The sequence below is a fragment of the Gobio gobio genome (genome assembly GCF_949357685.1).
Source record: "Gobio gobio genome assembly, chromosome: 12".
NCBI classification, from domain to species: Eukaryota; Metazoa; Chordata; class Actinopteri; order Cypriniformes; family Gobionidae; genus Gobio; species Gobio gobio.
The window spans coordinates 48,732,077-48,759,292 of record NC_137105.1 but is presented as its reverse complement, the minus strand read 5'-3'; the positions used below and the strand labels follow the sequence as shown (position 1 = coordinate 48,759,292).

The window sequence follows — 27,216 nt, the reverse complement described above, 5'->3', positions numbered from 1 at the left end:
AAAATAACAGAGTTCATTTGTAATTATTCAGCTTTTAAGAACAAGCTGAAGATACTCGGCTTTCTCTGATAGTGGCTAATGCACAAACAGCAATCTCATTGGTTGGCTCTCATCTATTAATTATCTATTGTTTCGATTTCAGCAAATCAGTTTGAGAGACAACATGAGTAATATTCATGAACCCAGCAGCTCATCAATCTTTAGTGCATTGTAATATGTTATTAGTAGTAGTAGTATTATTACCTTTTAATTATATTACCTATTACTATTATCCATTTTATTTACAGAAACACTGAATGACCAACAATATCTAAAGCACCACCACCAGCCATACGTTAATTTAAAATGACAAATATGCATTCATACATGGTTACAAAGTTTTACAGGGTTCCCACTCTTTTTCAGCAACCATTTTCCAGTACTTTTCCAGGACATTTTCAATTGTACTACGGCGGGAATAAAAGACAAGGATCATGCCAAATATTGCTTTCTAAGTCTTTAAAAGCCGTCCAGTTTATTGCCATTACTTAACAATCCAGCATTTTTCAATATGAGCTCTTAATCATACATTATGACTATGGAAGCTTGTTTACACCACAGAATAGAAAGAAAAGGTAATTGTGACTTTTTATCTCGCTATTCTGACTTTCTCGCAATAACGAGTTTACATATTTGAGATATAAACGTGAAAATTGTCGCAATTCTTTTTTCCTCAGAATTGGACTTTATAACTTGCAATTGCAGTTTAGATCTCACAATTCTGAGAAAAGAAGTCAGAATTGCAAGATATAAACTCGCAACTGCGCAAAAAGGTCAATTGTGAAGAAAAGGTCAGAATTGCGAGTTTATATCACGCAATTCTGACTATATATCTTGCAATTCTGACTTTATAACACACAAATGTGGCTTAATATCAAAAGTTATGTGATTAGGGAGCAGCTTACGAGTTAATATTCACTGCATACATTTGAGCAGTTAATAGCATTAGCTAACTGCTGCAAGCGGCAACACAAGACTAAACATCATTATTGAAAATACTACTCACACGTATCAAACTCAGCATCTTCTAACACATCAACTCTGAGGACAAAATGTTCACTTGCTGCCTAATATATCCCACCCACTAACAGGTGATGAAGAGATAATCAGTGTTATTCACTTCACCTGTCGAAATGTTATGCCTGATCGGTGTATATATATATATATATATATATGGCGATTCTATTTCCAAGGTGTGCGTAGAGGGTTGTAGTTAAATCAAAAGACTAAAATAACTACTAGGAAACACATGACAATTTGAAATGACCAGCATGTGCTAAACAACAGTGCGTAAAATATTCAAAATAATCTAATACAATCCTTTTTTTATCGGAGAATGCAGATCAGCCGTCACCATTTCTCCGCATGATATTATTGCTGCTCACCTCTAGAAGCTGTCTCTTTCCGGAGGCCTTCATGTGGATGGTGGCCATGCGCTCTCCCAGTACAGTGAGGGTTGACTGCAGGGCCAGCTGGTCTCCGGCATCTGCCTCCAAACTATCCTCGTCCAACTGCAGCTCCTTGGAGAAGCAGGCCTGCAGAGCACTGATCTCATCCTGGAGCATTAGGATCTCATCCATCAGAGCCTGAAGAACAACCACCAGTCAGGAAATTGCTTCTATTCATTTCTGGTTTCATTAGGTGGTAAAGCTATGTTAAAGGCTACATGCCAATTGAAGGGAAGATACTTCTAGTTAAGAGATTAGTTTTAGACATAGGAGAAGTTGGTAATCTAGAGGGTAACTCTGTCCTCTATCGCTAGTCCAGCTTGAGTTTTTATGTGATCTAGCTTTACTGCGGTCATCTTGCTTCATCTGATCCGCTGTCTCTCTCACCTGGTGGGCGGCCATCTGGCTCTCAGGACTCTTGCTTGGCTCCAAGCCCTCATTTAGTGCGGTCTCAATGGACTCCATCTTTGTGGAGACAGACTGCAGGGTCTCCTGATAGTGCTGCTGCCTCTCCAGAGCTTCATACAGGCTCTTCTGCTTCTCACTGATCTGTGAAAAATAAAATATATATGCTAACCAACGTATGAAGGAGTGATTTGGATTTTGTGATGTGAGATGCATCTATGGATATTTACCACATTCTTCAAAGTCTCCCATGAGCGCTGTAGGTCGTCCAGGTTAGCCGAGGCTGCAGAATCCATGGAGGGGTCATACAGCTCCTGTAGTGGAGCTCTACTTAAAGGAGCTCGCCCTGAACCCTACAAAAGACATGAAATTACGTCAATGAGTGTGTCTGAACACGAACTGAGAACTTTTGACATATAAGAGTTCATCATACTATAAGAATATCCTGTACGTTTCAGAACTGAAAACTTCCAGAGCCTGTAATAGATGGAGAAAGAGCGCCTCTGCAGAAGAAGATCGACGCCTAATTCATCATCACAACTTTGGCCCCGCCCACTGGAGTGTTAGTGAGATGACGAGGAGAGAAGAGATGGACTACAAATCACATTCCCTTCCAAAGGATCCTAATGCTAGGAATGTGCTTATTTATTTTCATCAGTGTGAATGTCTCAGTTGAGCATTATTTATTTGTGTTTGCGACATTTCACTGTGGATTCTTTGGGTCGCAATCTCGGCGCAGGCTTTGCAAACAGACTTTTATGATATGGAATCGACAGTAATGCCACAACATGTCAGTAACCGTGTTAACTCTAATGCCTGATCTGAGATCAGTGATTTCTGATATGTAATGATTCATGTACAGTCAGATGTTCTTTATCTGTGTGTCAGTAAATCAAACCTGTGACTAAACGCTCAACTTCACATTGTTTATCTTAGGATGAAAATAATCTGTTATTTAAACTGTGATTCAATTATATATAGAAAGTGATCAAAGAACGCTCCCTTCAATTGCTCGAGCTGTCAATAAAACAGCACAAGTTTATCATTGACTAAGTTCTGGACTCATGGCAAAATTCCCGTAACAATCAAATATAAATGTTATATAAACATAATGTTATAATCAACACTTTTCACAATTAGTTCACCTTGAGAGCTGTAATAGTAAAAACATGCTAAAAGTTTTCCAGAGAATTAAACATGTAATGCTAGCTCTTTCATATGCAAAGATGCCAGCCAATCACAGCAGTGGGCGTTTACACTGAAGTCTCACAGCAGCCAATCACAGCAGTGGCGTTTACACTGAAGTCTCACAGCAGCCAATCACAGCAGTGGCGTTTACACTGAAGTCTCACAGCAGCCAATCAAAGCAGTGGGCGTTTACACTGAAGTCTCACAGTGGCCAATCACAGCAGTGGGCGTTTACACTGAAGTCTCACAGCAGCCAATCACAGCAGTGGGCGTTTACACTGAAGTCTCACAGCAGCCAATCACAGCAGTGGCGTTTACACTAAAGTCTCACAGCAGCCAATCAAAGCAGTGGGCGTTTACACTGAAGTCTCACAGTGGCCAATCAAAGCAGTGGGCGTTTACACTGAAGTCTCACAGTGGCCAATCACAGCAGTGGGCGTTTACACTGAAGTCTCACAGCAGCCAATCACAGCAGTGGGCGTTTACACTGAAGTCTCACAGCAGCCAATCACAGCAGTGGGCGTTTACACTGAAGTCTCACAGCAGCCAATCACAGCAGTGGGCGTTTACACTAAAGTCTCACAGCGGCCAATCACAGCAGTGGGCGTTTACACTGAAGTCTCACTGCAGCCAATCACAGCAGTGGGCGTTTACACTAAAGTCTCACAGCAGACACGCCCCTTCAAACAGAGCGTTCAAATCAGAGGCTAAAATCAGCTAAAATGTCTTTTATTTCTAAATTATGACAATGTAAAAAACACACTATCATTATAAGTGCACCACAGGAAACATTATAAAACAATAAAACAATGCAGTTCATGACCCCTTTATAATACATCAAAACAGTAGTGATACTAAGGTGTGCTTGTGTCAGCATTTTCCAGATGTTGCACATGTAACCTAGTAACAATATTATGCCAAGTTTTTTCACACACTGAAGTGGTTAACTGTGTTTGCCAGATGCTTAAACACACAATGAATCTGTGCTAACCAAAATATCTTTGTCACTCCCTGAGGCCATGTTCAAATGTGTGTCAACTACAGTTCATTACATGGCTGCAGTATGTTTACACGAACAGTCAGAGATAAAGTAGTTTTCTCTTGCTCCTCAAGAAAGTCAACTGAAGAATAGAAAGTCCCATGTTAACAAAACTGAAGTTCAGGGAACCAGCGAATGTTAAACATAACTTTAATGACAAAATAAATCATAAACAACAAAACGAAAGTAAAGCGGCAGCCCCTCACGAACAACTGCCGTTTATAAACATAAAGCAACAACACAAAATCCAGGACCGGTCCTCCCTTTCTCCAGACACTGACTTTTTTCTCCCCATGTATAACACTGTGAAGCTGCTTGCTTTAAAACAATCTATTGTATAAAGTGGTATATAAATAAACATGACGTGACTACTGGAGTGTCGAATTGCAGAGCTTATGCAAACATCCACATCTCTATGATAAGATGCTTTCTTTACTGTCATTTTGGTTGTGTGATTATTTTATTGAAAGGAAAGCATGCAGCCCATATTCACAATTTCATCTGAAGTAGCGGTTTCACACTGTACATTCCTAAACCCTGGGTCAACGGTGTTATTTGCATATTTGCAGTGTCAGAGTCATTGATTGTGTTTACATGCACGTCCTTAACCTGATTATGCTTAAATAAACCGACAATACAAGTGATCATGTAAACACGTTAACCCACTGTCCTTTATCGGGGTACGGTCATAAACGGCCGATTTCGCCCAGCATGTAAACGCATTAACGTGCTGTCTATGGGCTTATTGAAGTGCTCATGTGTGATTCGTGACAGGAACGCGTAATAAATTATAAATGTGTTCTCATCTCGTGCAGCATCAGAAGTGATCCAGTCAAAATGCTGCATCTGTAACGGCATGAGAGGACGATATATGAGCAGTAAGTTTCCCGCTGACATGTTGCAAGCATGTCTTCTTCGGTGCATTATTTAACATCACAACAGACATAACTAGGGATGTCCAGATCCGATCACGTGGTTTCAGACTTGATCGGACTCGGATATATATGTATATATATTCTCATTATTTTTTAACACATCTATAGTTATGCGGTGGCACATAGTTAGACACTTTTTACTCCACTTTGTTGTAGAGACGCTATTGGTTAAATAAGGTGAATTAAATAAAAAATAAGGAACATCCTGGATCAGTTTTTTTGCTCTTCTTTATTCTTTTTTTATGTATTATAGAAGTATCGGATCGCAACTCGGTATCGGTAGATACTCAAAATCAAATGACTCGGACTCGAGGGCAAAAAAACCTGATCGGGACATCCTTAGACATAACATATGCAAATTTGTTGACATCGAATAACCTGATTTATTAATAGAGACGCGGTTTACTTGTGTTGTCGGGTTATTGGTTTGCATGTAAACCCAGACAACAGGTTACCATATTTCAATAAGCTGATTTTTGTGAGTTATTAGCGTAATGGTGTGCATGTAAACATGCTTATTGATTAAATGGGCGCGCGCAAAGGCAGTGCTAACCCTGCTAACCTCAGGTAAAAAGCGGGGCTAACCTGCTTCTGAATTACAAGTGTGAAATGTTCCTTTACCCGGGGTTAAAAGCGGTGTTTAGAACGACGTTAACCCAGGTTTAAGCACAGTGTTAAAAGCCAGGAACAGAACAGTGGCTGCAGTAAGAAATCAATTGGTTAAGTTTAATCTGATTTAAAGTGTGTTAGTGGCTGATCAGGGATAAGTTGATTAAATGTGAAAAGGTGAGGTTAGTGAGGTGTGGGTTAGAGCCATGGGATACCTGAGCGGTGTCAGCGTTAGGCCCGGGTGAGGGCGATCTGCAGGCGGGGGGAGAGGAGACCTCGCTGTTGGTGCCCTCCTCACCAGACTCCTCTGTGACCGGGGAGAGGAGAGTATGACAACGGCCTGCCGTCATCTGACAGTTAAAGAGCCAAAGACATACAGGAAGAAACGGAAGAAAGTGAAACAGGAGTATAGCATGAAAGGAAGAAAAAAAAACCCAGAGAAGAGTTGGAAAAAGTATCGTTCAAAACTTTGGGGTCGGCAAGATTTAAACAAAACATTTTTTTTTAAAGGGATAGTTCCCCCAAAAATGAAAATTCTGTCATTAATTTCTCACCCTCATGTCGTTTCATAACATTAAGGTTGAACTGGAGTCACATGGAGTATTTTAAGGATGTCTTTATTTCATTTCTGGGCATAAGTGTTAATTAAATTGCAGTCTATGAGGGTCAGAAAGCTCTCGGATTTCATCAAAAAATATCTTCATTTGTGTTCTGAAGATGATCGAAGGTCTTACGGGTTTGGACATGAGGGTGAGGAATTAATGACATTATTTTCCTAAGTCTCATATGCTCAATAAGGCTGCATTTATTTGATCAAATATAGAGTGAAAACAGTAATATTATGAAATATTATTGCAATTTAAAATGTCATTTATTCCTGTGATGGCAAAGCTGAATTGTCAGTGTCACATGATCCTTCAGAAATCATTCTAATATGCTGATTTGGCGCTCAAGAAACATTTGGACCCACTTTATATTAGGTGGCCTTAACTACTATGTACTTACATCAAAAAATAAGTATAATGTACTTATTGTGTTCATATTGTATTGCAAAACACTTGTGCTGATATTGAGGTGGGATACGGGTAAAGTTAGGGACAGATGTAATTACTGTCACAGGATGTTTTGGTATTGGTTCATGTTCATGTTTCATGTTTTTAGTTTATCATGTTCAATGTCATGTTTACTGTCATGTTTCTAAGTTTGTCATGTTCTGTCAGGTTTCCTGGTCTTGTCATGTGATTTCCCATGCCCTCATGTGATCTTGTCGTGTTCTGTCATTGGTTCATTGGTTAATCACTGTTCACAGGTGTCCATTGTCTTGTCATTAGTCTCAGTGTATTTAAGCCCTCATGTTTGCCATGTGTCCTCGTCTGTTATTGTATGTGTAACCGCTGATGGTGAGTTTTGTTATAGTTAAATCTCTTTATAGTTCGTTTTGCCAAGTCCTTGTTTTATGTTTTGATTTATGTTATAATAAACTGCACTTGGGTTCAGCAACTTGCCTCGTCAGTGGACAATCATTACAATTACATGCAGGTCATTTAAAAAATTTAAGTACAATGTAAAAACATGTATGTACACAATAAGTGCATTGTATCAAATTATTAATTAAAATGTTATTACAAAGGCCACCTAATATAAAGTGGGTCCAAAGATTTCTTATTATTATCAATGTTGAAAACAGCTGTGCTGATTAATACTATTGTTGAGGATTTTCCGATGAATATAACGTTCACATGAACAGCATTTATTTGAATCGGAAATCTTAAATTCCTTGACCCCAAATTTCCGCAGTAATGCATATCCCCTATGAATCTGACAGGAAGTAATGATTCAAGCAGAAAAGCCGAATAAGAAGACCGGAGAATTACAGACAGACCACATTTGTTAAGAGTAATCATGACTAAGCCCTTCGCAGACCTCTCGTCATGATGAAGGAATGAACCGGGTCAGGAAACGGGGCAGAGGATATGCACAGACTCACTGTATAAATACAGCAAGATTGCATGCGATAATGAATTGTGCTTGTCTGAACGAACTTAGGTAATCTGAACCGCTGGAGCACTCCAACATTAGACTAAATTTAGATCTGGCTACAATGACTGCTGAAGCTACACTCCTTTCTCTGCAAGTGTGTAAGGGCTGAGCGACACAGCTGGAGCTGAACTGTTGGCGGTTAGTGTGGAATCCGGCCCTGATCGTGACTGATGCAACGACATGTCTTAATAATGTTGAAAAAGTCCAACTAACACCCTCATCCTGTTTCCCGTTTCAATAACAAACAACAGCAGGGACACACAATGCAAAGGCACACACAACCCTGTGGGAGAAACAAGAGACCTATGGGATGCTTGTCTGTCAGTGAAAGAAAAAAGAGCACCCAGTGCACCCCGCCCAGCCCTAACATGTGTGCAAGTGTAAATCACTCACCATGACAACAGAGGGGTGTGTTGGTGGGTGTTTGGGCATCTCTTCCTCCTCATCCTCCAGCTCCTCCAATCCGTCGGAGAGGCCATCCACCTCGCTGACCGTCAGCAGCATGGTCGCATGCTTGGCTTTCACAGTCAACATCTTACACTTGGAGTTCAGGGCCGAGATCTGCTCCTGGTAGCCTTTGATCTTCAGGGCCAGTTCCTGTCACAATGACACATTACATTATTATTCCACTGCAGCTGTATACGTGTCCCGGATTAAGTCCCATAGATGAGGAGTTAATGCAGAGAGCGACGCCGGCTGAGCTGAGAAATTCCCCCTCTCTGTCTCTGTGCAGTAGAAAAAACAGCACAGGCGAGCAATCGCTCCGTCAGAGGCATTTTGAGCTCGCAGCCAATCGGAGAGAGGTAACAGAATGCAGACAAGCCAAGCCTTCGGGCAAAGGTGAACGTGATTGGCACAGAGCTCGACCAACTGGAGAGAGTGGGAGGGGAGTAGAGCGAGGAAGAAAACACCCTCCCCCTAACCGGCCAACTCACACTCGTACACACACAAAGACCACGGAAACAGGAAATGAGCTCAGTGTGAGAGATTTTTCTTCCTTCCCTTCACTTCCTCGCTTTCCACCAATCCCCAAGCTGTTTTACTGACAGACAAAAGAGCTGGGCGCGAGCAGAGACTGCAGAGCAGAGCCCCCTCCCGTCTTTCTGTCTCTCTAACTGTCATTCTTTCGCAAACACACACACACACACACACACGGGGCAGTCTGTGATAATGAGGTCATGTGGGAGAGAGCTTCAGCTGCAGTGCTCGCCTCCCTGGGTCATAAAGCCACAGCTGCTGACCCAACTCAGCTGAGCTGTGCTGATAAAACACGGGGACGTGAGACAGGCTTAGCTTTATGTGTATTTGGTGTGTTTAAACGGCTCTTGTCTTTAGCGCTGGACAATTGAAGGGGGGGTTGAATTGTGAATTGTGATTTAAAATGTGATGGCTGTTCGTAGGGCTGCATCATTTTTCCAAAATTTTTGTAATTATATATGGATGAATAAAAAATAACAACAGTAATAAAAACTAGAGAAAAAAAGTTAGTCAAGACAAACTTTGAAGTTGGCTGTAGAAAGCCAGACCAGAAAGTTTGAAGCGAGTGAGTGAGTAGACAGACAGATAGATAGACACACTCAGTCACACACACACACACACACACACACACACACACACACACACACACACACACACACACACACACACACACACACACACACACACACACACACACACACACACACACACACACACACACACACACACACACACACACACACACACACACACACACACACACACACACACACACACACACACCACACACACACACACACACACACACACACATGTTTGTTTTTGTGAAATGTGAGGACATTCCATAGGCGTAATGGTTTTTATACCGTACAAACCGTATTTTCTATCCCCTTACACTGACCCTGCCCCTAAACCTAGCCCTCACAGGAGACTGTGCAGTTCACTTTCTGTGTAAAAAAACTTGTTCTGTATGATTTATTAGCATTTTGAAAAGTGAGGACATGGGAAACGTCCTCATATTTCACCCTCTTTTTGTAATACATATGTCATACCCATGTCATTATACACATTTGTGTCCTGATATTTCACAAAAACATGCCCACTCACTCACTCACACACACACACACACACACACACACACACACACACACACACACACACACACACACACACACACACACACACACACACACACACACACACACACACACACCCACACACCCTAACTCACACACACACACACACACACACACACACACACACACACACACACACACACACACACACACACACACACACACCGATACCTATACATTTATTCATTTCTTTTTCAATTTGTTTCCTATTTTTGGTGATGTGGCAGTTTTCCAAGCACAACACAGTGAGACTAATGAATGTAGGACAGCTTCTTTATTATTACTAAAATTAAAAAAGTATTATTTGTATGTGCTTATCACAAACCTAAAGCACAAACTTAAAGCACAGTCCAATAACCTTCAAAGGGCATAATTACCATTGTCATAAAAAAATGTATTGAAAAAAGCATGGGGTTGCAATGTGTGGGTTGTTGTCATTAATTCTGAAGTATTTCCACACCCTGAGGCTGACGTGAGCTATCGGTCTTTGGTATTGGGGGTATTTTTACAAGTACCAGTACATGAGCTTGATATCAGGCCCGATAACGATACTGGTATCGGTGCATCCCTAATTATTATTATTATTATTATAGGCTACATCATCCCCGGGACCCTATAGCGGACAAGCTGTTTGGAGAATGAATATACTGTATAATAATAATAATTATTACTATTATTTTAATTATTATTTCTAAATAAACTGAGTGTATAAAATAAAAAATTTTATAAATTTTTTACAGTAAAAATTAAAAATGAGAACCGTATTGTTCCGAATATATGACGACACTAGTTATAAGACCTTTTTTAATAAAGAAAATGCTTTTATTTGAAAATTTTCATACTGCATATTTTCATATTTAAATTTTCGTATTGAAAGTAGGGCAAATACTGGCAAAATGTACCAACGATCACATTTAAAAATAAACACTTTTTGGCATACTATCCTTCTCATAGTGAAAACCATGTAGCCAACATTTCATTAACAGTAGAAGTGAAATCTTATTGAACTCTGGGGGCCGTCTTACATTTTAAAATCATGTATGTTGGATGTTCGGGTCAGTGAGGCACACAAACGTGACATTCACACGGCTCTTAGACGGTAAGCTTTTCTTTGACTGTTAGCGTTTTTAAGATCTTCTACTATTACACCCTGACACACTGTTTTTCTTGGCACACTTGTTTTACGCATATTTGGTGCCACCTATTGAAAACTCAGACCCTCAAAATAAGACGAACCTGTTTTTTCCAAATGTATTTCTAAGAAAAAAAACATCTTTTATTCTGAACAATACGGTATTTCAAAAAATAATACAGCAAAAAAAAAAAAAAAAAAAAAAATATATATATATATATATATATATATATATATATATATATATATATATATATATATATATATATATATATATATATATATATATATATATATATTACAGTATAACTGTCAAATTAGGTTACACTTTATTTCGATAGTCCACTTGAAACATTCTACTAACTATAAGTAACTTTGCAACTACATGTCAACTAACTGTCATTAGAGTATTAGTTGACTGGTAGGTTATGGTTAGGTGTTAGGGTTCGGGTTAGTAGAATAAGTTGAATTGTAGTTGCCAAGTTACTTATAGTCAGTAGAATGTCTGTTGGGGGACCAACAAAATAAAGTTTTAGTAAATATTAAGCAGACAGTCTACAAATACTCTATTGACAGTTAGTTGACATGTAGTTGCAAAGCTACTTATAGTTAGTAGAATGTCTAAAGTGGACTATCAAAATAAAGTGTAACCTAAAATTACACTGCTAATATTTATGGCTTAATTTCTTAATTTTCAAATGTTAACCCATCCAGATGTTGTGTAAACCACATAATAACTCAAAGCAGATGCAGAGATGAGTTTGCGTGTGAACCGAGATGCTTAACAATCGACACCAAGCCGTATCGTGTAGCCGTACTTCCCTTCAATGTGTGTGAATGTGTTTGTGTGTGCAAATGTAAAGAAACAGGGCAAAAGGTCTTGAGAGAAAGAAAGAATTTGATGTCACTCAGGACAAAACAGACTGAGGTCAAAGATCGCAGAACTACCTTTACACCCATTGAGAACACGTTAGGAATTTACGGCCTGACTCATTCCAGTCCAATAGCTAAGACAACATCATCACTGAGATTGAGCGACTGATGCACAGAGCAGGAATGATCATTACAGATTCCAGTGTTTCAAAAGCATCTGTAATCGTGAAAGTATGAAAATAGGATGTCCTCCCTCACCTCATGATGTTGAATCTGTGTCTGAAGCTCCTGTATGTTTCCTGTGGCAACAGGGCGGTCCTGAATAACACGATGTGCCTCTTCAATAAGCCTCTGTAGGTTCTTGACTTCCTGTTCATATTGCTCATACTGCACCATGGCCTCCTGGGGGAATGTGAAGAGAGATGCTAAATGAGCCGTTAAAACCACAAGTGTCGAATCCCATATGAAACCATGCAGATACACTGAAGTCGCCATATTTTACACTTCTGTAGCATTTTATATTTTCCCCTGAAGTCTCAGTCAAAACAATCATAATGGTTCATGCTACTGTACTTTTAAGACATGTGCAACGGGGTCAAAAAGACCATTAGTGCCCACTAGTGCACCATATATTACCTGTAGTATATTGCACTGTTGAATGGTGTTATGTTGGAGATGGCTGCTCTCTTGCTGCAGACTCTGTGCAGTAACACACAGCGGTAACGCTGCCATGACGTCCTCGGGCAGCCGGAGGGCGCTCTGACACATCTGTATAGTCTGAACCTGCTGCTTGAGTCCCTCCATCTCTGACAACAGGAGCTGAGCAACAAATATTCAACATTAGTTCGATGGAACTGGAGATAAAATCAGCATATGTGATTTTTGTGTCAGTACACAGAAATAAAAGTTGTTGTTTTTTATTACTAATCAGTGTTTCAAACCTGTTTTCCAGGAATATATATATATATATATATATAAAAACTTTTTTAAAATAAGATACATTTACATGAGAAGCAAAACTTGTTACTTGTTTTCCAAAAATATATCTTGAATTGAAGTTTATTTTTTCCTAGCTTGTTGTCAACCTTTTTCATTCTTGTTTTAAGCATAAACCATAAACGATTTTTTTATTTATACTTAATGGGTTAGTTCACCCAAAAAGGAAAATTCTGTCATTAATTACTTCCCCTCATGTCGTTTGACACCCGTCAGACCTCCGTTCATCTTCGGAACAGAAATGAAGATATTTTAGTGTAAATCTGATGGCTCAGAAAGGCCTCCATTGGCTCAATGGCACTTTACACTCTCAAGACCCTTAAAAGGTACTAAAGACGTCGTTACAAAGTCCATCTCACTACAGTGGCTCTACAATAACTTTATGAATCGGCGAGAATAGTTTTTGTGCGGAAAAAACCCCTAAATAACGACTTACATATTGATGACGATTTCAAAACACGGCATCATGAAGCTTCGAAGCGTTATGAATCAGTGATTCATAAAGTTATTGTAGACCCACTGTAGTGAGATGGACTTTGTAACGACGTCTTTAGTACCTTTTAAGGGTCTTGAGAGTGTAAAGTGCCATTGAGCCAATGGAGGCCTTTCAGAGCCATCAGATTTACACTAAAATATCTTCATTTCTGTTCTGAAGATGAACGGAGGTCTGACGGGTGTCGAACGACATGAGGGTAAGGAATTAATGACAGAATTTTCATTTTTGGGTGAACTAACCCTTTAACTGCAGATACTGAAATGACATACACTGTATGCTACAGTACAAATATTTTTAGTGTCCCTTATTCTGGCCCTTAATTTCCTATAAAGAACCCTGATTGTCCCTTATTTTCTTTTCCAGAAGTTGGCAACCCTTTTCTCAGCACATGTCCAGTCTGGCACGTTTTCTGATCGCATATGGAAGCTAAACTTTCATAGGAATTCATTGAAGAGTTGAAACACTCACTTTGCTCTGCACCGCTCCGTTATGAATGCCCGAGGCCGAGCCGAGCGCATTTACATTCTGTGAGTGAGATCTCTCCCCTATGGGTCGGTTGATAACATGCGGAACAGCTCCATCTACTGGCTGTAGTCTCTAGCCTCTAGCCAAAAAATCCTCCAATGAAGCAAAATGACGATATTTGCGTCATCTGAGGATTTTTTCCAGAAATAATATGCATAATTCTCTCGTCTCAGGGGGATATGAGGGGGGAAAGTACCATAATTCAAATATACTACAGGGTTTCTACTGATACAAAGCTTAACGCTAAATCACTGAAGTTACCCTTTAATATAAATTATGTTTTCTAACAATAAAATAACTAATAATTAAGACAATTATTAACCAAGGGTGCCAATATTAGTGGAAGGCACTGTACATTAGATAAATCAGAGGAATGTTAGTGAGAGTGATGGGTGTACCTGTCTCTGAGCCAGCTGTTCTCTGAGGCTGAGGCGAGCCAGATCAGGGGAAGCCAGGGTCTCCTGGACTCTCTCTATGGACTGATGGAGGCTCTTCACATCACTCTCCAGTCTCCCCAGGTCCTACACAGAGAAACACACACAGGAGGATCGTTATGCTCACCCCAATGACAATTTGGCTTCACAGAGACAAATATCTGTCATTTGTAATATTTAATTCAGTATTTAGCAAGAATTACACATTCTATCCCTTTAAACTAATGTAAATAGTTGCTTTCATGGTAATTTTATGTTGCATCAAACTAGACTGCAAAAATAATTACCCTTTTTAAATAGGATTCAAAACACTTTCCCAGGCTGCCTCTGGGTAGACACAATCAAATAAATCCCACTATTAGCATTTTAACATTGAAAACGACACACCTGAGAATACTAACAGGGAAATAAAGGGAACTATAATAGTGGTGCTACGCTAAACAATGGATTGACATGTCGGCATTTGGCATCGTGGAAGCACTTGGTTGATTAACCGAAGCGCTAGCTCCCTCTTTTGGCATTCGAGAAAAATCCATTTCAATCTACCACAGTGCCACTAATTTAATCCAAACAGTCAGATTGCAGGTTCAATCATGTGAGGATCCACAACCTGAGCGGTTACTTCAATCTCAACCTTGCTAAATCAGCAAGAGACTAAAGCCCTTTATATTCAGTGATTTACTTCAGAGAATGTCTGCTAAATGACAAGACATAAGCCCACAGAACACGAGCAGCTGAAGGGGGCCTAAAATTGTATAAAGTGAATCAATGTAGCCCCAAAAAAATGGAAAATAAAATGGAGAAATGAAGAGAGCATGAGCTGAGTACTATGGTTTTATAGTTGAGCTGCATGAGTGAAAACAGTGATGGCATAAGTATAATAACTATTATAGTATAACTGTAAATTGGTTTCCTTAGACAACAATTAAAGGGTTAGTTCACCCAAAAATGAAAAATCTGTCATTAAAGGTGGGGTAGGTAAGTATGATCTAAAACACTTTTGTCCAAATTTGTTTAAACTGTCTTTATATGTCAATACATAATTAAAATGTAAGTACTCTGAAAAAGAGAGTATAAAAATCGAGTGACTCTAGACTTTTTAATCTGCAATAAACACCGCTCATTATTTTCGTTCGGGCCGAAACAAGTGATTGGTTTGGGCGCCTGTCACTCTCTCTCGCTACCATGGCAACCGCCACTTTTGCTCAGGATCTGCCCACATGCGCACCCAGTGTTGCCAAGTCGGGCTACTTCAAACACTGTTGCCGCGGGCTGTTTTTCATGTCCGCGGGTTGAAGCGACCCCAATTATGTGATGTTTTGCCCCGGGATTTGCGAATTTTAGCAGGCAGCCCTGCCAAAAAGACACATTTTACCCCCCAAACGCGATTTTGACCGGAGAAACACGATTGGGCTTGTTTTGGGCTAGTTTTGAGTAGCAATTGGGCGGATTTGTTGTGAAAACCTGGCAACCCTGGCGCACCCGTTTGAGTTCAAGAGGCTGTATTTCTGCTGGACAGGTAATCTTTCATTTTGATTATACATTTTTTTGGTTTATGTTTTTATGAAGCATGTCTCACTAGCACACGTAGCTGCCTAATATAGCTAACATAACATTACTTAGCATAAAGTTACAATGTTATACACCTAGCGAGCCATTAGTAGAGATGATAAATACTCAATATGCTTAGCTCAAGTTGATCGCTGTCGTGTTGAATTTCGCAAAATGTTACTTTAGATAACAAAATGCATGTGTAAAAGCTGGTACACCGCATCCAGGAACTTTTTTTTAGAACTAAGTCAGCTTTAGCTACTACCCTCTGTCTAAACTCTTCTACCATGTTCACCGGGAACTTTACCTGCACGTTTATTTCAGCCCTTGGTTTGTTTTTATATAACGTTACTCTACCAATGTTTTTATCTTGTATCTGTGTGTGTCGTAGACACTGTGTTGTGTGTGTATTTTGAACTTTACCAGTATTGTTATTCTAGCTTGAGAGTGAGTACTAAAAGACATCTTATTTGTTTATATTCATAATGATAAAGTTAGATTTTTTATTACATGTGATTCTGACATGATGTCACTACATGCACTCCGCTTCTTCTTCTCCGCTCGTCTCAGGTAAATAATGCGTCAGCTGAGCTGATCGCGGTGGGCGTAGCGCGTTCATGTGTTTTGGGGGCGTGGCTTTGGAAAGAGCCCAGAAGGGAGAAGGTGGAGTGAATGGAAATAATGAGCTGCCTTTAAAACAGTCGTGAGAGGTCTACAGACACTCAATTTTCATACTTTCTTTTTCAGAGTACTTACATTTTAATTATATATTGATATATAAAGAAAGTTTAAACAAATTTGGAAAAAAAGTTTTTTAACCAAATCCTACCTACCCTACCTTTAATTACTAACCCGTAAAACCTTTGTTCATCTTCAGAACACTAATGAAGATATTTTTGATGAAATCGGAAAGGTTTTTCTGAACCACCCATCAGCAACTTCACTGCAACTTTCAAGGCCCAGAAAGGCAGTAAAGACATCATTAAAATAGTCCATGTGACTCCAGTGGTTCAACCTTAATGTTATAAAGTGACGAGAATACTTTTTGTGCGCAAAAACAAACAGAAAATAACGACTTTAATCAATTTCTTCTCTTCCATGTCAGTCTCTGACGCTGTTCACGTTGTAAACACAGTGCAGCGATTCAGTTCTACGTCAGAACACCTAATAAAGTTTTTTCAACAAAGTATTCTCATCGCTTTATAACATTAAGGTTGAACCACTGGAGTCACATGGACTATATTAATGATGTCTTGACTACCTTTCCAGGCATTGAAAGTGGTAATGTTGCAGGCTATAAGGGGTCAGAAAGCCCTCAGATTTCATCAGAGATATCTTCATTTGTGTTCTGAAGATGAACGAAGGTCCTACGGGTTTGGAATGACATGAGGGCGAGTAATTAATGACAGAAATTTCCTTTTTGGGTGAACTATCCCTTTAATTATATAGTTATATTTTATCATTTATGCATTATAGACACTGCAGAGTTATAAATCTGCTCTCAAATATAAAAATTGAACTACAATCCAATTTTTTGATGCCAGTTATATATAGTTATGGCATGCATTAAGCCAGACTAATTCATGGGCACACATTTTCTGTACATTACTGATTGTATGGTTTAAGATAAAGCTGTAAAATAACGTTTAGTTAAAGCAGTAAATTAGCTGCTATTAAGTAGATTAATTAGTAAATTAATCTAATGAACAGACAAATTAAGTCTAGTAAAGAAGATACAGAATGAGGAATTATATTAATTATCTAATTTGCCACTAGATGGCAATGCCTTTCTAAATTTACAGCAGGCTTGAAGTAGACTAGAACAGTGATATTGCAGTTTTTTCTTAGCAAAATTACATTCAAATAAAATGGATTATAAATAACGGTGTTTATAAAATGAGACACTGAGACCTTCAGCATGACACGTCAGAGAACACTACAAACCCAAATGGCCCATTGCAATGTTCTCATTATATTAGCTTTATGTATTGTGACGTGGTAAAGGCTAGAAGGGATACAGCTACAGCCACTGGGCATGCACACATCAATATTGCATCATTTCATTACTGTATTTACATTATTGTAAGGGCAGGTTTAGGGTTGGGGCAGGTGTAGACGTTAATTAAACACAATCTGATAAGTAGCTAATTTATTGTTATTTTCTCATGAGATGATTTTGCCTCACGTTGCTGTATCCCTTCTAGCCACAACCGAATCACCTTGGCTGCGTCCTGTAGCGTCAGGAGTCTAGTTTTGGCTCTCTGCTGCAGCTCTTCAGCATGTCTGCTCAGTTCTGCCACCTGCTGGTGGAGGGCATCCGTCTGGACCACCTCATCCAGCAGTCCCACCCGCTCCACCAGACCCTCAAACTCTCCTTGGAGGTCTTGCCACTGTTGTAATAAGGCCTGATAGAGATATATCACAAAATATCATTAGATTTCTGTCCCAACAGCTACTGAAAATCCTGAGAAATTGTGGTCTGATCTGGATAAAGCGGGCGTCTCCACCTGATGGGTTCTGATTTGCTCCTGCATCTGAGAGGCTGGACTCCACATGATGTTGGCTGAGACCACAGTCTCTGCTTTTTCCGTCCAGTTGAGGGTTAACGTAAGCATTTCATTAAATTCTTCAAAGTTCTTCTCTGCCTAAAAGAGAGAAACGGGACCATTTGTACACTTTATTGAAAAAAATATCCAATTTAAAGATGAAGTGTGTCATTTCCAGAGATGTATAGTAACGAAGTAGAACTACTTCACTACTGTACTTAAGTACTAAAAGGCAGTATCTGTACTTTACTAGAGTATTATTTTTTTCTCCTACTTCCACTTTTACTTCAGTACATATTTTCGATGAGTTTAATACTTTTACTCCGATATTTTTTTTATGTGCTGCATCGTGACTCGTTACAATTATAAAAATGTTACAAATCATTCCATTCCAAACCCACATTACCGCGCATGAGAGAGAGAGAGAGCGAGAGCGCGCGAGAGTGAGCGCGCGCGAGAGAGCCGCGCATTCACTGTCTTTAGAACAACACGAGCGTCTTGCGCTCAAATTGCTCTCTATTTGTTTACATAGTTAATGTGCACTGTGAAGTAACATATACAAACAATGAACAGCTGTATTTTTATTAACTAAGATTAACAAAGATGAATAAATACAGTAACAAATGTATTGATCATGGTTAGTTCATGTTAGTTATTAGTCTAATACATTAACTAATGTAATGTTAACAAATCAAACCATATTGTAAAGTGTTACAAACAAATCATTTACTCAGAACACCTCTTGAAATGAGAATATAAGTGTGCTCACCCCATTTTTTTAGTAAGAGTGGTTATAGTAAGATTTAATCTTAATGAACTACAGTATTTTCAGGTTTTTTATATGACAATATGTAGAAAAATTACCTACCAACATTGTGATTGTCCTTTAGCTTAATCATTTGAAATAATAAAAACAATATGATGTTCAAACTTTTGACTACTTTCTTTAATAACTACATAACACAATACTTGTACTTTTACTTTCAGTACTTGAGTGGTACATTTTAAAATAAACTACTTGCAATACTTAAGTACAAAAAATGTTGAATACTTTAGTACTTCTACTTAAGTGTGGTGCTTAAAGAGCACTTCAACTTCTACTCAAGTCACTTTTTTGATAAGGAACTTGTACTTTTACTCAAGTATGTGTCTCTAGTACTTTATACATCTCTGGTCATTTCTGTGCCACTAGCATCATCAAATCTCAAAAATAATGCCTGTTTCCAAACAGGTTTCCCCAAAAGCTGACCTTCTGAAGGCATGTGGTCCTTCCCTCCGCCAGTCTGCTGGTCTGAGCATGAAGCTCGGTCAGTTTACTCAGGCTGGAGCCCAGCTGTTTGGCTAAGAGAGGGTTCTGCTCTCCAAACTCCTGCACCGCCACATCTAACTCAGACAGAGCACGACCACACTCCTCTAGCTCCTCAAATAGAGACTGGATTAAAAGAGAGAGAGAGAGAGAGAGAGAGAGAGAGAGAGAGAGAGAGAGAGAGAGAGAAAAAGAAAGAAATAAATGGCAGGTACAAAAAACAATGTTTAAAGTTGTTAATATGCAATGATAAAAAGTTTCCTTGTTGTAGTGTTGTTGTTAACTGAAAATAAAATTATAAAAAATTAATTTAAATAAAATAAAGCTGAAAGAAATTAAAAGGAAGTATAAATATTAGACGAAAAAGTTAAAAAAACAAACAAACTACAATTAAATTGAATACTGAAAATATGTCATTAAATATTGCTGTAAGCAGCTATTATCGGGGCCAAGCACAAACAAGGCACGAAAAGTCTTAGCATTTTTGGTAATAACTAATGCCCCAAAACTTTTTGAGTATCTTCAAGGCATAGTGCCGAAGACAGATACAGAGTTTCGTAACGATACGTCAATGTATTCGTAAAATACTATGAGAATTTTATGACAAAATTCAAAATGGCCGACACTCAAAAAGGCCAATATGGCAAAATTGGGTATTGTTCGACTCAGTATGCTGCACTAAATCAAATTTTTTTTTTTTTGGCCAAACCATTCAGGAGTTATTAGCAAAAATAGCCATTTTTCATATCTTCTGACCACTAGGTGGCACTGCGCCGAAACTGTGCATGTAAAATTAGGTCATGGTTGTCATCTCACACACCAAGATCGGTCAGAATAGGCCTACACTAAAGCGTTGCGGGCATTTTGTCGAATTCCTTTGCGTGTTATAAAACTTTTTGTCTGCATGGTCTGAAGATGACCTGGTTAAAATTTTGAGAAAATCGGAGAAATCGTCTAGGAAGAGTTCGAAAAAGAAAGTTTTTGGCAGGAAAATTGGGCGGGAAGTTTTGTTTATAACCCTTATGGTTCAAATGTTATTAGCATAAACATGAGAGCACATTTGGACAGTTGGTGGCGCAAGAGGGATTGAGTTAGAGACTCTATGGCCCGGTTTCACAGACAGGGCTTAGATTAAGCCAGGATTAGGTCTGAGTTCAATTAGGACATTAAGGCAGCTTTTATAAACATGACTTATAAAAAACATTACTGATGTGCATCTTAAGACAAAACAATGGTATTGACATATTTTAAGATATGTTAGTGCAAGTTACTCCAAGTTAAGACAGTGCAAACATCCATTTTAGTCCTTGACTAGGCTTAATCCTTGTCTGTGAAACCAGGCATAAATTTCTTCTATTTGTGTGCCAAATTTCCAAATTTTTTACCATACGGTTCTATGGGCTGACATAAGCGGAAGAAGAAGAAGAAGAAGAAACGGAAGAATAATAAGAACGCCAACGGATACAATAGGTGCCTACGCACCTTCGATGCTTGGCTCCTAATAAATAATACTAAAATGCCGTGTTGTAAACTGCACTCATATTGATATATTTAGAAACCAGGTTGCGTGGAGTACACTCATGTCATTATTTATAGTGTGCACTTCAGTAATTAGGGCACGTCTGTTCCACAGCTTCTGTTCATCCTGTACCTCAGTCTCCTCTTTAGCCTCCTCAACATCCATGGCCTTCTGCTTGAGTTTCAAAGAGATGAGTTTGACTTTCTTTGAGATATCCTGGAGTCTGGAGCTAAAGTCTTCTTTAATATCTCTGCTGTGTTGGGCCTCTCTTTCCCGTGCCTGGACCTGAGCACAGGAGAAGAAAAAAACAGATAAGTGATAAAGAGATCTTACCTACATTTTCAGTATTCAATCAATACCAGTGCCCAGTTTTCTGTTTGTCAGTTAGGCTTATATTTTGACACTGTATTTTTTGAGTTCCCACACCAGAATTAATTTGGTCCCTGTATTTTTGAAATTCCTGATATGAATGAAGGTACCTGATCTTCTGCAGAACCCAGAGCCAGTGTGACCTCTGCCAGCTGGGTACTGATCTCAGAAGGAAGGGTGGCATGGAGCTCCTGGTATTTCATCTGCTGACAATCTGCAATCTGCTCAAGGTTCTGGCGGTGAGACCGCATGCCACCATGAGCCGTCTAGCAGAAAGCAAACCAGACTTATCATGAGTAAAGTGAACCGGTTGTAGGATGTTCAGATGTCCCACTGTAAGTGGTGCGCTGCAGTACCTCCAGGTCAGTGAGCAGGTTATCCAGGTCTGCAGTGGGGCTCAGCAGCAGCCCCTGGGTGTCCTGGATCCAGCCTTTCAGCAGACCCAGCTCCCTCACCACCTCCTCTCTCTCCAGCAGCTCCACCTGCACCTGCTGCCGGCTAGCACACACCTGCTGCAACAGACTGAGGGAGAGCAGGAAACAGAAAATACACATTATGCAAATGATCGGAGAGGTAAAAGCAAATTACACAGAAGTAGGGTTGGACATTTTTCAAAAATGACTGGAATGGTTTTCATGACATAATATTGTCTCTAATGATCAACTTTGTCAATTCAAAGCTAAATCATTTAGTGGATTGCACTCAAGCACAGATCGACAGAGACAGACAGATCAACAGAGACAGACAGACAGATCTGAAAAGTTAATAGAATTTAGTTGATAGATAACCTAAACATTTAAATTCTATCAACAATTTCTCAGACAGAAAGACAGACAGGAAGATTGACAGACAGACAGATCGACAGACAGACAAACAGATTGACAGACAGACAAATAGACAGACAGATAGACAGGCTAATAGACAGACAGACAGATCGACAGACAGACAGACAGACAGGCAGATTGACAGACAGATAGACAGCGACAGACAGACAGATCAACAGAGACAGACAGACAGATCAACAGACAGACAGACAGACAGACAGATAGACAGACAGATCGACAGAGACAGACAGACAGATCGACCGACAGACAGACAGGCAGATTGACAGACAGATAGACAGACAGATTGACAGAGACAGGCAGATTGACAGAGACAGACAGACAGATCGACAGACAGACAGATCGACAGAGACAGACAGAGACAGACAGACAGATCGACAGACAGACAGGCAGATTGACAGACAGATCGACAGACAGATTGACAGACAGACATACAGACAGATTGACAGAAACATACAGACATACAGACATACAGACAGACAGACAGATAGACAGATTGACAGACATACAGACAGACCGACAGAGACATACAGACAGACCGACAGAGACAGACAGGCAGATTGACAGACAGATCGACAGACAGACAGGCAGATTGACAGACAGACATACAGACAGATTGACAGAGACAGACAGACAGATCGACAGAGACATACAGACAGATAGACAGATTGACAGACAGATAGACAGATCGACAGACAGACAGATTGACAGAGACATACAGATCGACAGACAGACAGATCGACAGATCAACAGATAGATAGATAGATAGATAGATAGATAGATAGATAGATAGATAGATAGATAGATAGATAGATAGATAGATAGATAGATAGATAGATAGATAGATAGATAGATAGATAGATAGATAGATAGATAGATAGATAGATAGATAGATAGATAGATAGATAGATAGATAGATAGATAGAAATATTGGATGGATGGATAGATAGATAGATAGATAGATAGATAGATAGATAGATAGATAGATAGATAGATAGATAGACAGACAGACAGACAGATAGACAGACAGACAGACAGACAGACGTACTTGTCATATTTCTCCTGAATGCTCTGGATCTCCAGCAGACACGGGTTCTCTTGGTTGTGGTGTTTGCTGGGTGTGGTGGGTGCAGCGGCGTGAGGATGGAGGAGCAGGCTGAGCACGTGGTGTCTGAGGAGGGTCAGGGAGCTGCTCTCTCTCTCCACCTCTCGACTGAAGGAGTCGTGGTACTCCAGAAGGCTGTGCAGGGCTGCCATACTGGAGGCTTTCTCCACCATGCTGTCAGGAACGCGACTCTGCAGGTCCTCACACACAGCCCGCATTTTCTCCAGCTGATCAGACAGAGATGTGGGATGGGTAACTCCAACAAGTTTTTACTCCTGTTAATATGTGCTACTATTATGATATAACTTTCATTTTATTATTGCTCTTTTTAGGTATTTCTTTATACATTTAAATATTCAGTTGCCATTAAATTCATATGTTACAAGTTTTGAACGTTCATTCAGGGTCACCTTCCCACTGGCGGGACACCTGGCACTCTTTTTTTGATCGCCTTTTTTTCGTATCATATATTTTAGTAATTATCATAAATTAGGTATCATTCGAAAGCTTACGAACTCTAAATTCATCCTGTGAAAAGGATGCGTTACCATGGAAATGGTACTTTAAATTCTTCTAGCGGGCTCCTCCCCTAGTGGGCGGTGTCATGTTTTATATTACAACATTTATTTTAACTGCTTTGAAATCAAAATCTTTTCTAATCTTGACACATATCGCCGGAAAGATCTGAGTCTCAAGGTTCCATATTTGATGACCGTTTTGTGATGGAAGTGACATTTGGACAGAAATTTACAGGAAAATGCATAAAAAAAACAATCAATGGAATTTCATTGACACCCGGTGGCAATTTTTGGTATAGCGCCTAAACAAAATCTCATGGGAACTTACATTTTTGTGATATCAACTTCAAATTTGGAACACAACTTGGTTAGACACATGGCTTTGATTTTATAGTAATTTTAGATTAAAACATTTTTGTAAAATATATATTTTATATCAAATAAAAAATATTTAGTACAGTATGTTTTATTTACAGTACATTTAAACTTCCATAACTTTTTCATACTTTCATATTTTGAATTGCAGCCCTAGTGCATTTTCAGGTGTATTCTCAAAAAGGGTTAAGATATAAAGTATTGATTAGATTCAGTATATTTTAGATTCAGTCAAAAGTGAAACAGTCATTAAGAATTAATGGAGTGTAATTTATCCCCACTTTTCCATTTATTAAATGAAAGAAGAGGGTTAAGACATCAGCAACTCTGTTTACAGAAGAGTAGCTACAACTCTTAATAATGAATTAGTGATGAAACAGATGAAAAAAAGCTCTTTGTGGTTTTTAGATCTCCTCTCGCTCTCTCTCTCTCTCTCTCTGTGTGTGTGTGTGTGTGTGTGTGTGTGTGTGTGTGTGTGTGTGTGTGTGTGTGTGTGTGTGTGTGTGTGTGTGTGTGTGTGTGTGTGTGTGTGTGTGTGTGTGCGAGAACTATGGCTCTTTCTGACTGAGTGATGTCATATCCTCAGCTGAACAATTAAACAGGGTTAGGTCAACACAGAATTAGTGTGCGCTGCCAAAAATAAACAGGACACAGTTACTGCTAACATTACTGAAATGGATGTCTGGACAGCAATGCCTCTCCAATAATATTTTACATGCCCAAGTATTACTGTTGTATAACCTGATGCATAAAAAGCACATGTAATTTGTGTTACACAGTATAGCCCTCTTATGATGCCATTTCCTGTGATTCCAGCAGAGATTTATGGGGGAAGTGGTGAGTTGGCAACTTCCATGTTGGCTATTTTTGTATGGACAGCCATTGCCAGGCATTACATCACTCTCAGGCCAATGCTCTGGTCTGATCACAGACATGCTTTAACTTGATCAAAACTCATGACTTTTTACCACAGTTAATAGGAAATAATGTGCTATTTGGGCACCTAACAATCATTTTATGGCATTTTGTATCTGATTTGCACTATTGCATGTGTTTGATTACATTCTCTGAAATGGAGAATCATATATAAAGAGCATCTTTGTGTAGTAAGTTGAGAGTATCTACTCATGAAGTTTCCTTACCTTCTCCCTGGTGCATCTCCAGTTATGTGCAGACTCTTCCAGGGCTTTCACCTGAGCTCTAGAAACACCGTACAACCGAGTCCACCGCTGGCTCAGTGAATGGACCGGCTGAGAAGAAGTGTCTTTTATTGCAGGCTGACACTGTGCTGCTTTTTCTTTCAGTCCATTAAGTGCGTCTTCAAGACCCTGAGCTTGTGACATAATTCTCTGTAGAAAAAAAATGGAAGCAATAGGAGATATTTAGAATAATGGCAACACCCATATCAAAGTTAGGCAAGGAAAGAAATGCATAGTCACAGACCTGGTATGAACAAAGCTTGTCTTCAGCTTCTTGTTCAGAGTTTGCTTTGGCAGTTGTAAACTCGGTCATCCTCTTCTCAACTTCATTCATCTGCCTGATCACTTCATCTGTTTCATCTTGGACGGATCTCCACTGAGTTATGCTTCTAACAAACAAAGTAAATCTGTGACTTCAAATCCAGTAAAAAGTATGAACCGTATAAACACCAAAGCCTGTCATCATATTGTTAATATGAATAAAGCAATGGAAGTTTGGGTCTTGCTCAAAAGTTTACACACCCCTTGCAGAATCTGTGAAAATTTGAATAATTTTAACAAAAAAGGGATCATACAATATTTTTTACAATATAGCATTTTTTTGGGGTCTATTTTAGATTATTTTAGGTCTTGCATAAGATATTTTATATAAAATATGTTTACATTTAGTCCACAAGACAAATTTATAAAAATGACCAGTTCAAAAGTTTATGAACCCTCTATTCTTAATACTGTGTGTGTGTGTGTGTGTGTGTGTGTGTGTGTGTGTGTGTGTGTGTGTGTGTGTGTGTGTGTGTGTGTTTGTGTGTCGTTCCCTGATGATCCACAGCTGTGTGTGTGTGTGTGTGTGAGAGTGTGTGTGTGTGTGTGTCATTCCCTGATGATCCACGACTGTGTGTGTGTGTCGTTCCCTGATGATCTACGGCTGTGTGTGTGTGTGTGTGTGTGTGTGTGTGTGTCGTTCACTGATGATCCACGGCTGTGTGTGTGTCGTTCCCTGATGATCCACGGCTGTGTGTGTGTGTGTGTCGTTCCCTGATGATCCACGGCTGTGTGTGTGTGTTGTTCCCTGATGATCCACGGCTGTGTGTGTGTGTGTGTGTGTGTGTGTGCCGTTCCCTGATGATCCACGGCTTTGTGTGTGATTTGTGATGGTTGTTCTTGAGTCTCTTGTTTGTCCTGAGCAGTTAAACTGACCAACGTTCTTCAGAAAAAATCCTCAAATTCTTCAGTTTCCAGCATCTTCTGCATATTTGAACCCTTTCCAGCAGTGACTGTGTGATTCTGAGATCTGACACACACACACACACACACACACACACACACACACACACACACACACACACACACACACACACACACACACACACACTCACACACACACAGCCGTGGATCATCAGGAAACGACACACACACACACACACACAGAGCCTTGGATCATCTGGGAACGACACACAGCATTAAGAATCAAGGGTTCAAAAACTTTTGAATGGGTCATTTTTATATAAAGTCTTGTGGACTGTACGTAAACATCTTTTATGTAAAATATCTTATTCAGGACAGCACTAAATAAAAAAATTACATGCATTTTGTGTGTTTCCCTCTTATTTCGT

General features: G+C 39.4%; 1 protein-coding gene across 1 annotated transcript in view; it reads right to left on the bottom strand.

Moving 5' to 3' along the window:
- Positions 1-27,216, bottom strand: part of syne1a (spectrin repeat containing, nuclear envelope 1a) — a 248,224-nt gene that overhangs the window by 72,171 nt on the left and 148,837 nt on the right. The window contains exons 79-95 of the mRNA XM_079830658.1: positions 25,848-25,992; positions 25,547-25,753; positions 23,455-23,738; positions 21,921-22,086; positions 21,675-21,830; positions 21,328-21,480; positions 19,620-19,802; positions 18,332-18,469; positions 18,044-18,229; positions 14,238-14,360; positions 12,459-12,641; positions 12,081-12,224; positions 8,097-8,300; positions 5,879-6,013; positions 2,123-2,245; positions 1,875-2,036; positions 1,425-1,625 (exon numbers count right to left, since the gene is read on the bottom strand). Of these exons, the coding sequence (XP_079686784.1) occupies positions 1,425-1,625; positions 1,875-2,036; positions 2,123-2,245; positions 5,879-6,013; positions 8,097-8,300; positions 12,081-12,224; positions 12,459-12,641; positions 14,238-14,360; positions 18,044-18,229; positions 18,332-18,469; positions 19,620-19,802; positions 21,328-21,480; positions 21,675-21,830; positions 21,921-22,086; positions 23,455-23,738; positions 25,547-25,753; positions 25,848-25,992 (2,893 nt within the window). The remainder of the gene's footprint in view (positions 1-1,424; positions 1,626-1,874; positions 2,037-2,122; positions 2,246-5,878; positions 6,014-8,096; positions 8,301-12,080; positions 12,225-12,458; positions 12,642-14,237; positions 14,361-18,043; positions 18,230-18,331; positions 18,470-19,619; positions 19,803-21,327; positions 21,481-21,674; positions 21,831-21,920; positions 22,087-23,454; positions 23,739-25,546; positions 25,754-25,847; positions 25,993-27,216) is intronic.